The following is a 13,189-nucleotide window of genomic DNA, read 5'->3' as shown; positions in this document are numbered from 1 at the left end:
AGAAACCATTATTTTTTAGGGTTTGTCTCCTGCTCAGGTGACTGATGGCCAGCAAACCATCAGTCATCTTCAACCTCGCACCCACCCCGGCCTGTCTCGTCGGCGACCGTGCCTTCTTCCTCCTCCTCGCCCCCCCCCGCGCGCCTTCTTCCTCATCGCGTCCTACCCCTACCTACCTCACCGACGATCGCGCCCTCCTCCTCGTCCTTGCCCCTGCCGCTACCCACCGCGTTGCCGCGGTGCTCTAGGGTTTGGCTAGATCTCCGTGGCCGTGGAGCTCCGGCGAAACCCTATCGCGCTCGCGGCGGCCACCTTGTTCCCCTCCTCATCCTTCTTCCGCGGCAAGCTCCGGCCATGGAGCTCCCCCGCCCCGACCTGGCCTGTCCACCTCCATCGCCGCCAGGGCTCCTAAACCGCCCTGTCGTCGTCCCCCCCGCCTGACCGTCCTTCCTCCCCCAAACACTTTCTCTTCTAAGCCCGCCGTAGTTGGGGATGAAGGGGGTGGGGTGAGCACGGGCACGTGCGATGGGGAAGAAGAACAGTGCGGCTGGTTGGACCCACCACATGCAGCGCGCTAGGGAGGGGATTGGGGAGGTGGGCGCAAGTGCGGCCGCGTCTACTGACCGATAAACAAAGTTTCAGTCGCCAACGTTTGGATAAATCTATATTTACTCCGGTTCTTCTATACACGGTAGCAAGAAGCTGTTTGGAGGCGTGCCTACGAGTTGAGGGGATGACGTTCGGCAATAGCTGAGTTACTTTTCTGATATTCCGTCTTCCAGAAAACTGAAAACACCGCACATTCCTGAGCCTCTGCCAGTCCGCCACCTTTCCCCCAAAATTTCACAAGCTCCGCATCGTAGCTCAGGCAGTCCGACCCACGCGCCACGCCCAGAGGCCACAGAGCAGCTCCCCACCCGCCCGAGGCCCGACCAGTGACCGCGCGGCCGCGGCCACGCCCAAACCCCGCAAAACCCTAACCCAGGCCCGCCGGCCACCACCACCGCCATGCCGACCGCCACTCCCCTCCCCCAACACCTCCTGGCCACGCTCCTCCTCCTCCTCCTCCTGGCCTCCGCGCCCCGGCCCGCGGCCCCCGCCTCCACCGACCGCGCGGCGCTCCTCGCGTTCCGCGCCGCCCTGTCGCCGCCCTCCCGCGCCGCGCTCTCCTCCTGGAGCGGCCCGCTCTCGCCGTCCTGGCGCGGCGTGTCTCTCCACCCCACCGCGGCGCCAGCCCCCTCGCCCGCCGCCCCCTCCGTCGCCGAGCTCTCGCTCCGGGGCCTCAACCTCACGGGCGTGCTCCCCGCGGCGCCGCTCGCGCTCCTCCGCCGCCTCCGCACGCTCGACCTCTCCGCCAACGCGCTGTCGGGAGAGCTCCCCTGCTCCCTCCCGCGCTCGCTCCTCGTGCTCGACCTCTCCCGCAACGCACTCTCGGGGGCTGTCCCCACCTGCCTGCCGTCCTCGCTCCCCGCGCTCCACACCCTCAACCTCTCCGCCAACTTCCTCCGCCTCCCGCTCTCCCCGCGTCTCTCTTTTCCCGCGCGCCTTGCTGCCCTCGACCTCTCCCGCAACGCCATCTCTGGCGCCGTCCCGCCGCGGATCGTCGCCGACCCCGACAACTCCGCCCTCCTCCTCCTCGACCTCTCCCACAATCGCTTCTCCGGCGAGATCCCCGCCGGTATCGCAGCCGTACGGAGCCTGCAGGGTCTGTTTCTCGCGGACAACCAGCTTTCCGGGGAGATTCCTCCCGGAATAGGGAATCTGACCTATTTGCAGGTGCTGGATTTGTCGAATAACCGGTTGTCCGGTTCAGTGCCTGCCGGACTTGCAGGCTGCTTCCAGCTTCTGTACCTGCAGCTTGGGGGTAACCAGCTCTCTGGGGCGCTGCGTCCGGAGCTCGACGCACTAGCTAGTCTCAAGGTTCTAGATTTGTCGAATAACAAGATATCTGGGGAGATTCCGCTGCCGCTGGCTGGGTGCAGGTCTTTGGAGGTGGTGGACTTGTCAGGAAATGAGATCTCCGGGGAGCTCAGCAGTGCTGTAGCGAAATGGTTGAGCTTGAAGTTCTTGTCACTGGCTGGTAACCAGCTCTCCGGCCACTTACCTGACTGGATGTTCTCGTTTCCCCTGCTCCAGTGGCTTGATTTGTCTAGCAATAAGTTTGTGGGTTTCATCCCAGATGGTGGGTTCAATGTCACTGAAGTGCTTAACGGTGGAGGTGGTCAGGCCCAGGCTCAGGCGACTCCATCGGAGACTGTGCTTCCACCCCAATTGTTTGTGTCAGCTTCTGTGAACACGGTGTCATGGCAGTTGGATTTGAGGTATGATCTTCAGGCAGCTACTGGTATAGATCTGTCTGGGAATGAGCTCCGTGGCGAGATACCAGAAGGATTGGTTGCCATGAAGGGATTGGAGTATCTGAACCTCTCCTGTAATTACTTGGCTGGGCAGATCCCTGCAGGGCTTGGGGGCATGGGGAGGTTGCATACGCTTGACTTCTCACATAATGGGCTGTCAGGGGAGGTGCCTCCTGGAATTGCAGCCATGGCAGAGCTTGAGGTGCTTAACCTCTCCTACAATAGCCTGTCTGGGCCTTTGCCAACAATGAAGTTCCCAGGAGCATTGGCTGGAAACCCAGGAATTTGCAGTGAGGAAGGGTGCTCTGAGAATGCAAGAACGCCAGAAGGGAAAATGGAAGGAAGCAACCACCGTGGTTGGCTTGGTGGCTGGCATGGAGAGAATGGATGGGTATCTCTTGGTGCATTTTGTATCAGCACAATGACTAGCTTCTATGTATCATTGGCAACCTTACTATGCTCCTCTAAGGCAAGAAACTTAGTGTTTCGGCCTGTGAGGGTTGAATATTAACAAGAGGGGAAATTGCAAAATCAGGTTGTTGTGAAGTTCGAGTGACTCTGGTCTGCAACTGATTCACAAGAAAGATGAGTATATGAGATGGATATCTTCAGTCATGAGGAAGTGTGCCATCTCGTTTAATGATCAACCAAGATTTCTTGGTTGTTTCCTAATAATATTCTTGATCTTGGGATGTGTAGATCTAGTTAACATATTCCCATCTGTTATAGAATGCCATCACCTGCTGGTGATTGGTTGTAGCCCTGGTGTGTTTGGAGGATTGGACACCAAGGATGCACATAATTTGGAGCGCTGGTACTGTGAACCACTTCGGATGTAAATATTTTCTTTGGTTTTTAGTTATGATCTAGTTTAAAACTGGGCATGGATGTAGTGCTGTTGAGCTACCTTTCGATGTTATATTATGTCTGTAAACTTGCTTATATTTCTGAACTTGGTTTGGGGGTAAAAGGCTTTGTTGTTGTTGTGTATATCTGTTATAGTGTGCAGTGTGACTGAGACTGCAAATGTGCTTGACTATTTCTTGGTGCTGCTCCTGTAACACCTATAGTTTTATAGGTCAATGGTAATTTTGCTGTCTGAAGCAGCATCCAGCAAGATGGCTACTGTTTTTGGTATTGTAATACTTTGCAACAGAGGTGCAAAGTTTGTGATTTCAGAATGATCAACAAACGTATCTGTCTGCAGCTGATCAACAAACGTATCTGTTGCAAAGTGTGAGACAAGGCAACATATGTGTCTCTGTTTTGTGCATTACCAAACTAACCCAGCATGTAATTGCAGAATGATAATTCCTATAATCGTAGCATACATAGCTTCTTCAGCTGGAGAAGGTGGAGAATAAGCACCAGTAGCTTTTCAAAGGATTGGGCACTTGTGCGGAATTAGTCAGACTCATGCAGGAACCAGGTTCTTCTTTTTCCATTATAACCTTTTTTTTTCCTGAACTTCCTGCAATACCTACCACTACTGTAAAGTTGGTTCAGTTTCACAGTGAACCACAGAATTTCATTGCTTTTAATCAAACGTGGAATGGTGGCACACTTCTAATGGAAAAACCAACATGCTTCATACCTCACAGTTTTGTTTTGTTCTTTAGATTACTTTGAATGTGACCTTTGCATCCTTGAGATCGTCACTTAGTGATTTTAAAAGAGTGTATCCAGTGCAGAGAGCTCCCGCTCTGTGCGGGGTCTGGGGAAGGGTGTCAGTGGCAAGCCTTACCCTCGCGCTGTGCAATGCGAGGAGACCACGATCCGAACCCGAGACCGGGTCACTTAGTGATTTTACTTGAGAGAAAAATATGACTACTGAATTGAAGACACTTTGTTTTATGATTTCTAGAAGAAAAAAATTATGGTGTTTGCAGATTATGTGAGCCATAGCCATCTATTGGCTAAAATCTGATGCCCCACAATCAAAGGTACTATGTGAAAGGTGCTTAAGTAGAAAGGGTAGAAAGGAAATTTTGTGTGGTAACATAAGTAGATGGAGAAGGGCCAAAACATCTTTGTTATATCAATCGGTACAGGTATGGGAACATTAAAGGTGTTTTTTTTTTCAGATTTCCCGAAGAACCTGACCTCCGTTCCCCAGGTCCTGCACAATCCTTTTAACTCAGATTAATAGCTGCATAAGATGATTCACAGTTTTACTTGTTATATCTTGAACTAACCATTTCTCTGCAATATGGTGGATGAAGCTGTGCTAGATTAATGTTATACTGTTATTTCATGAACTCGTCCAGTCTCTCAGCATTTATCTTACACGTTCTTTGTATATTTGTTGTTCTTATTTTCTGGCTGTGGGCCTGTGAGTCAACATATTAAAGCTATCCTAACAAAATGTGCAGAGCCCGGCGCCCTGTTTGTTTGGGCTTGTTTGGCTTATAAGCCATGGCTAAAAATAGTGTTGGTTGGTTTAGTGTGAGAGAAAAATACTGTTCGTTGGCTGATAAGCCATGGCTTATAAGTCAAATACGACCAAGCGAACAGGCTGTTGATTTATGCCCAGGACCAGCCAAGCCAAAATTTTGTATGTAATAATCGAAACCTGGACAACACCAACTGCCGGCCTATAGCAACGAGAATGTTTGGACCGTGGCCAAGATGAATTCCAGTTCCAGCTGACCATGTTGTGTACTAGCAGTACTGCGTACATGACAACTAAATTGTCTTGGATCTAGATAAGGTGACCTGGACGAAAACAACTGCTGATGGTTGGTCTCTGTCCAGGAACTGGCTCGTCTGGCCTAAACAAAGATCAGCAGAGCTGCAGAGTTCATGACTTCATGTGGCCGTTGTTGACGTTCAGTCCAGAGTTTGGCACTTGGCACCAGTAGATCACATGAAGGACGTGTGCGCAGCTCTTTACTGACGTGGAATGGATGGATCATGGACAACAAAGAGTCCTTTAGAGCTGGCGGCAGCGACAGATCGCACCTGACCTGGCCCTGACGCGTCAGAGGAATTGAGATCAGCGTCGGGTTTATCAGCTGATCTGCACGCTCATGCTCATCACGTGAGTCCATTTCAGGTGTGCTCCAGATTTTCTGCCCTGTGACTGCCATTGATTTCCTGTTGGTAAAAGTGTAGCTGGACCTGAAGAATCTGGATGGTGCCATAGCGTCTTGGACGCCACGTACTAGGTAACACGTGAATTGAGTTGGACGAATTTTCATCGAGACGGGGATTTTCGATCACTAAAGAACTCGAAATGCAGTATCTTTACAATAGGGGGAAAGAGGTTCAATCAACCAGAAGCAAACCGAGCCCACAGAAGACGTATCACCTCCTGAATCTCAAAAATCACAGACCCTGCGGCTGAAAAGCACCCGGAGGCCGGAGTAGCCCCCTCTTTCTTGGCGCGGCACGTGGTGAGCAGCTGAGCATGGCGCCTTCACCGCCGCAGCAGCTAAGCCTTGCCCTTGAGGACCTCAGGGCCCTGTCCGTGCTCGGCCAGGGCGCCGGGGGCGTGGTCTTCCACGTCGTGCCCGTCGCCGCAGCCGGGGACAGCGCCGCTGCAGGCGCAGGCGAGCCCATGGCGCTCAAGGCCATGTCCCGCACCGCCGCGCGGCGCAAGGGCGCAGGAGGCACGTGCGGTGGCGGTGACGGGCACCGGAGGATCTGGTTCGAGCGCGACGTCCTGCTGTCGCTCCGCCACCCGCTGCTCCCGTCCCTCCGCGGCGTCGTGGCCACCGACGCCGTCGTCGGCTTCGCCATCAGCCACTGCCCCGGCGGCGACCTCAAGTCGCTCCGGCGCCGCTGGCGCGCCCAGACCACGTTCCCGGAATCCGTCATCCGGTTCTACGCGTCGGAGCTGGTGCTCGCGCTCGAGCACCTCCACGGCCTCGGCGTCGTGCACCGCGACGTCAAGCCGGAGAACATCCTCATCCAGGACTCAGGTCACATCATGCTCATCGACTTCGACCTCTCCACCACGTTGCCACCACCTCCGCCGCCGCCGCCGTTGGAGCCGGACGCGACCCCGACACGCGCCACCTCGCTTTCACCTTCCTCATCACATCACCACAGGCGCAAGAACAAGAAGGCCGCTATGGTTTTCGGCGCGTGCTTCTCCCGGCACGCAGCTTCGCCGGAGACTTCGTCGCAGTCCCCGTCGTCCACTTCGATGACGGCCTCGTCCGCGTCCGCGTCCTCGTTGTCCTGCTGCTCGCCGGGCGCTCGGACGCCAGCCAAGTCGAACTCGTTCGTGGGCACGGAAGACTACGTGGCGCCGGAGATCGTAGCTGGCAGCGGGCACGACTACGCCGTGGACTGGTGGGGCCTCGGCGTGGTGATCTACGAGATGATGTACGGACGCACCCCGTTCCGAGGCCGGAGCCGGCGGGAGACGTTTCACCGCGTGCTCACCGCACCGCCGGAGCTGCCCGGCGAAGCCTCGCCGTTGCGCGACCTCATCACCAGGCTCCTCGAGAAGGACCCTGGGAAGCGACTAGGCACGCGCGGCGTCAAGCGGCACGCCTTCTTTAGAGGCGTCGACTGGGACCGCGTCCTCGACGTGGCGCGCCCGCCGTTCATCCCATCGCCCGATGAAAACGATGGTAACGCCGGCGCGGTGGTGGAGGCCGAAGCGCTGGACGTGGAGAAGGTCGTACATGAAGTGTTCGGCTCGAGTGGCGCCGGCGAGACGCGGCTTATGGAGGTCTGCAACCACGGAGGGACAGATGACGATTTCTCCATATTTTTCTGAGTTTTGGTTAGCTATATTTCTGCACTAGAGGAAGGCAGGAACTGAGGAAAACAATGAGTTTGGTTTCTTTGCTAAAGTGAGCTACCCAAATTGGCTATACTCAAATGGCAAGATTAGACTTGCCTGGCTGAGAGAGTACTTGCATTAAACCGATAAACTAGAAGTCACATTGTGTGAAGGATATTAAATCATTGTTGTATCATAAGTAGGAATCATTTGAAGCCATGAATTGAACTCACATATATTAAAATGGTTCAAGTTACAAACTCAAGGTTGTGTTGCTCAAGAAGAATGAGACAGAGTGTTGCAAACCCTTCTGAAGATATTTTGAGGAGCGTCGCAAAGAAAAAGATATTTTGAGGAGAAATGACATGAAGATATTGAAAACTCAAGTAAGTGAAATAGACATATCCTTTGATCTTGAGTATATGTATGTCATACTATTAAGAGGGACAGAATATGAATAGTTTATTAAGTCGCAAGTGCTCATACTAACTGAAATCTGAGTGCTAACACAAGAGAAACACATGCCACAACATTTGCATTTTTTGGTCATGGAGGTCGTTTTCAATTGGGATGGATATCCCTTGCGCAAAAAAAAGGATGGATATCCCTCTTAACAAGCTTTTTGTAGAATCCAAGCTGATCGAAATTTGAGCTTAGAGCTAGAAGTTATGATGTTTTTCGTGAGGTGACATGTTGGAGTTTCCGAAGTTCTGAACATGTTTTCTGGAAGTTCCAGACCGTACACTCATTCCAGGTCCAATGCCTAGTTTTACAGTTCCAACAACTAATTTTGTTCTAGTTCGGAAGGTCCGAACATTTTTTCAGAAGTTCCGGATCTTGATAGACATAATGGGTAGTTCGTTAGTGTGGGGTATTTATACCCCCACTCTCCGTCATTCAGAGGGGTTACTGCTGCACTCCTATGTCCACATTTGTTCTCAAAAGCCTCTCTAGCTCTTCCCAACCTCTCTTTGTGAGGTTTGTCTAAAATTTAGTAAGTTGGGTTGAAAGTTTTAGTGATTGAGAGCAAAAATGATCAACCGAATCCTTGAGCGCTTGTGGTATTCATCAATCATTCGTGAAGCATTTGCTGCTTTTGAAAGTGAAACCTTCTAGACGGTTAGGCGTCGCCTGGTGATCTCTCGTGCTTTTGGTGAGCCACCGGAAGTTTGTGAAGGCCCCGATCTCAGCTCTACAATGGAAGAGATCAAGATAGTGGATCAAGGAAAGCGGTTGAAATAGACTCATCTTAAGCTTGACCTTTGGGTCGCTTGGAGCTTCCTCAACGAAGACACATGTTCTTCTTGGAAGGAGTTGAGTTTTCCGAAAACAAATCCTCATGTCTCTACTTCGGTTTGATTACTTTGAGCTCTTGCTTTGGTTTGCGCTTCCCACTCAATCTACTTGGTTGTGCATATTTGTGAGTGAAGAAGGTGCTTTTGGACTTGCTAGTGGACATCTCCACTCATATTTCTAGGTTTGGTTTGCGCTAGAACTCTCTAGGCATAGTTTCATCTTGAGCTTTTCTATTTGTGTGGAACTTCTGGACCTACTTACATACCAACTTCTAGACATGCACAAGTTTCGAACAAATCTAGAACTTTCTAAGATCGACTAATCCGATGTATCTTTTAGTTGTGATTTTTGTAGGAATTGCCTGTTCACCCCTCCCCCTCTAGGCGACATATCAATCTTTTTCATAAATAATGCAAGAACATGAAGGTGGAGTATTAAAGGATTGGAGAATGCAAACTTTCACACGATAATGTTTTATCGAGGTAGGTATCGAAAAGCTCATGCTTTCCACAAATCCTCATTGGAGCCCCTTGCAAGGGCCAAACTCCTGGTCGGTAAACTCTATGGATAGCCCACGAGCCTTCCCAGGTGCAAGTGGATCTTCGTGTGGCCTTTTCTGGATCACTCCCCCACCATCTTTACAATGGAGAGCTTCAACCAAACCATCGAGGGCCTCTCATCCATCATACAACACCCACAGTTACACCATAAACGCAGTTGGTGTGATCTTGCAATATTATATGCCTTGTGTGTTGGTGCATGAAAGCACTGATATCAAGGAGGTATGCAAACCTCACTAAACACTAAGCCAAAACTAGAGCAAGTACTCAAGCGGTCTCTAACTAGTCTAAGCACTAATCCTAGCACCTTTTCTATTCGTCTAATATTCTCTTAAGCACATATAGTGGCTAGAGCATAAAGGAATGAGCCCAAACTCAACTATAGTTTCAGCAAGATCTAACACACTCCAAATGGATAGACAAAGGGGTATACCAACATAAGCAACTAGCCGATAGAAACACTACTAGAAATATCCACTTCTGTGACGAAAATCTTAATGACGAATCCAAAACCGTCATAAAAAGCGCTTTTTATGACAAATATTTCTGTTTCGTAATAGATCAGTGGTGACGATCCTCCAACCCTCCCTATCTATGATGAAATTAGGCATCATCACAAAAAACGTCATAGAAGAGCACATGGTTTTGTCGCAAATCACTCACGCGACTCATCTGTGACGATCTCCTGTAATACTGTGACGAACATGGCTTCGTCATTGAACTAATTATACATCTGTGACGAAAAATATTCGATCTATAATAAATAGCGCTTCGTCATAGATCTCCACATGGTACTTTCTCCATCTGACATGTACCTATGGGACCTGCAGTTACCCATCCATGATGCTTGCAAATCATCATAAAAGTCTCCGCTCGATCCTTTCTCCATGTGACATGTACCTATGGGACCCTTCTTCATCCGACATGTACCTGTGGGATCTATAGTTACTCATTCAGGATGCTTGCAATTTGTCATAAAAGTCTTCGCTCGGTCCTTTCTCCATCCGACGTGTACCTGCGGGACCCTTCAACATCCGACCTATGGGACCCTATGGGGCCCTTCTGCATCCGAACTGTGGGACCCTTCTGCATCCGACCTATGGGACCCAACGGCTTACGTGTCACGTCTACCTGTGGGACCTTTCCCCATCTCCATCCAACCTATGAGACCCGATGGCTTGTGTGCCACCGGTGTTTAATAAAATCAAATTCAAAAAAACCCTAAGACCTGGGAGTCAAAACCGGGACCTAGAGCAAGGAATGGACCGTCTTCACCATTGTGCTAGATGCCTGGTTGTGTTGACATATCTTTGAAGTCCTTATAGTAGTATATTCTCTGTGTGGATGCCCTACAGGTTGAATTATATATTGGATATCCACTGTAAGTGGAAACAAATCTATGCCCGTTGGACTTGCGGTGACGACGGCGGTAGCGGAGGATCCCCCTGTGCTGTGGTGGCTCATGCATCCTTTTGGAGGCTAGCGGCAGGGCTTTCGGTGGAGTGCGGCGGCATTGGTGTCCGTGTCCATTGTGTGCCACGGCAAATGCAATAGATCCGATCTGTAGGTCCCCTTTCTCGTCTTTTCCTGTTCGCTTCACTATTTTGGTCCTTGCTTGAACATGAGTTGTACAAGAAACATTCTAGCGTTTGAAATCTGGTTAGGCAAATTTTGGTCTGCAAGCACTAGTTGGTTTTCTGCTGATGTCTTGGTTTTTTTTGCATATATTCAGTATTCTTACTGTAAATGCCTGTGTGCAACTAGGCCTATTAATTGTCAAGTGATTGCTTGATTATACATATCTATCTAGGCAAACAAATATTCACATTGCTTCTGCCTTCAAAACTGTTGTAACTGTTGTCCTCTTAATCTTTATCTGTCTCCTATGGAAAAGAAGCTCTGAGGTTGTGTACTGATTGTAAGTGTGATGGTTAGACTTAATTTAGCTAGAATTGTAATGTTTATAGCTCCATTAACTTATAGATCTTTGTTGGATTATTTTCCTCTTAAGTGATCTCATTACTGAGCAAGCTCTCAACAGACGAAATGGAAGAGGCCCCCAACAAGAGGAACACACTGGCCAGCCTCACGGACGATGCCATTGTCAAGATGCTCCGCCGCCTCCCTGTCCGCTCCTTGTTCAACCGCAAATGTGTTTGTCGCTCTTGGAACCGTCTCATCTTGGACTACAATAATCATAAGGTGCTGCCCCAGACTCTGGCCAGCTTCTTCTACAACACCCACCAAGGCCATTGACGCTACACCAGTGTCATCGGTGAACACCCCTACTTGTCCTTCTTGTCCTTCACCTTGGTCAATATAACTGTCTCAGATATCCGCAATGGCCTCATCCTATACTAGTGCCGAGGGGCTAATGGTTTATACTGCTATGTCGTCTGCAATCCGGTAACCAAGAATTCAAGGAACTGCCACCTAGCATCCATTCTGTTGGTGAGGCTCCATTAGGGATCGATCCGATAGCCTCCTCGCACTTCCATGTGATTAAATATATAGAAGAGGAGCAGGATAATGAGTGCATGGGTGTGGACATCTACTTATCTAAAACCACAGCATGGATCTGTAAGGAATCTAAATGGGAACCGAATACTTGTGTGACATTTTAGAGATAAAAAACTATGTATCTTAACGGTTGTCTGCATATTATGGACTACTCGTAATGTTACATACTTGCTGTGGATATGGAGAGAGAGAGAAATGGAGGAAAATTCCTAGACCGCATGGTTCTTTACCCTCCATCCATCAAGCTCAGGGTCAGTTGTGTGTATGTACTCTTCATGGTCGTAATATGTCCAATCTTAAAATCTGAATCCTTAAAGACTATGGTACTAATAAATGGACATTGAAGCATACTGTCAACACTTTGCAGGTGTTTGTGAAGACTAACATTGAATTTGATTACTTGGATGTTGTTGAGTACTACTCAACGGTTCACACAGAATGGAATTTGCTTCTCTTTGTTGGGTTGGGGAGGAAAATGACATCATCACATATAACATGGACAATGGAAAAGTTCATGTCATCACTACTCGTTGCAGTGCATTTTTGAAACGTGGCGTCCTACCACAAATCAGCTACAGAACTTACTATCTTCCCTATGTTCCATTGTTCTTGGAGTTGGAGTCATTAGCAGAGGAGTAAATAAAGTTCCATGATGTATCTCTCTGTCGTGACATGCTTAAATGGATCAATGTTGTTTGATTGTCTATGCATATATTCAGTGTTGTTACTGTAAATGCCTGTGTGCAACTAGGCCTGTTAATTGTCAAGTGCTTGCTTGATTATACCTATCTGTCTAGGCAAACAAACAGGCCCATTGCTTCTGCCTTCAAAACTGTTGTAATTGTCGACCTCTTAATCTTTTTCTATCTCCTATGGAAGAACCTCTGAGCTCGTGTATAGATTGTAAGTGTGATGGATAGACTTGATTTAGCTAGAATTATAATGGTTATAGCTCCATTAACTGCTACTCTAGTTTAAGTTATATATATCTATGTGGTGCTACTCTAAATTTGTTTGAGTTCGTACCATGAAAATTGTTAATGGTTGTTAAAGTTGCACTTTGGTATAAGTTGTGGACTTCACTGATGGATCTTTGTTGGATTATTTTTCTCTTCAGTGATCTCATTACTGAGCAAGCACTCATCCTACTACACACAGAGGAAATAGAGGAGGCCCCCAACAAGAGGAATGCACTGGCCAACCTCATAGACAATGCCGTTGTCGAGATCCTTCGCCGCCTCCCTGCCCACTCCTTGTTCTACTGCAAATGTGTTTGTCACTCCTTGAACCACCTCATCAAGGACTACAACAACCATAAGGTGATACCCTAGACTCTGGCCGACTTCTATGACTTCGACCAAGGCCATCGACGCTACACCAGCGTCACCGATGAACACCCGTCCTTGTCCTTCTTGCCCTTCACCTTGGACAATGTAGCTATCTCAGATATCTACAAAGGCCTCATCCTATGTTGGTGCTGAGGAGCTGATGGATTATACCGCTATGTTGTCTACAATCTAGCAACCAAGAAGTTCAAGGAACTGCCACCTAGCATCCATTCTGTTGGTGAGGCTTGATTGGGGTTCGATCCGACAGCCTCCTCGCACTTCCATGTGATTGAATATATAGAAGAGGAGCAGGATGATGAGTGCAAGGGTGTGGACATCTACTCATCTAAAACTGCAGCATGGATCTATAAGGAATCTAAATGGGAGCCA

The 13,189-nt window shown here is 49.3% G+C and overlaps 2 protein-coding genes across 2 annotated transcripts; both read left to right on the top strand.

Annotated features, from left to right (window-relative positions):
* Positions 1-918: 918 nt before the first annotated feature.
* On the top strand, positions 919-3,469 carry LOC136474180 (leucine-rich repeat receptor-like protein FASCIATED EAR2). The gene has a single exon (XM_066471777.1). It carries the CDS (start codon positions 1,009-1,011, stop codon positions 2,866-2,868), a length of 1,860 nt encoding a protein of 619 aa, XP_066327874.1. The 5' UTR covers positions 919-1,008; the 3' UTR covers positions 2,869-3,469.
* Positions 3,470-5,481: 2,012 nt separating this feature from the next.
* LOC136474179 (serine/threonine-protein kinase OXI1-like) lies at positions 5,482-7,315 on the top strand. Its single transcript, XM_066471776.1, has one exon. It carries the CDS (start codon positions 5,767-5,769, stop codon positions 7,087-7,089), a length of 1,323 nt encoding a protein of 440 aa, XP_066327873.1. The 5' UTR covers positions 5,482-5,766; the 3' UTR covers positions 7,090-7,315.
* Positions 7,316-13,189: the final 5,874 nt, after the last annotated feature.

The sequence above is a fragment of the Miscanthus floridulus genome, chromosome 8 (genome assembly GCF_019320115.1).
Source record: "Miscanthus floridulus cultivar M001 chromosome 8, ASM1932011v1, whole genome shotgun sequence".
In the NCBI taxonomy this organism is placed as follows: Eukaryota; Viridiplantae; Streptophyta; class Magnoliopsida; order Poales; family Poaceae; genus Miscanthus; species Miscanthus floridulus.
Note: the sequence above shows the minus strand (reverse complement) of the source record. Positions and strands in the feature narration are given on the sequence as shown.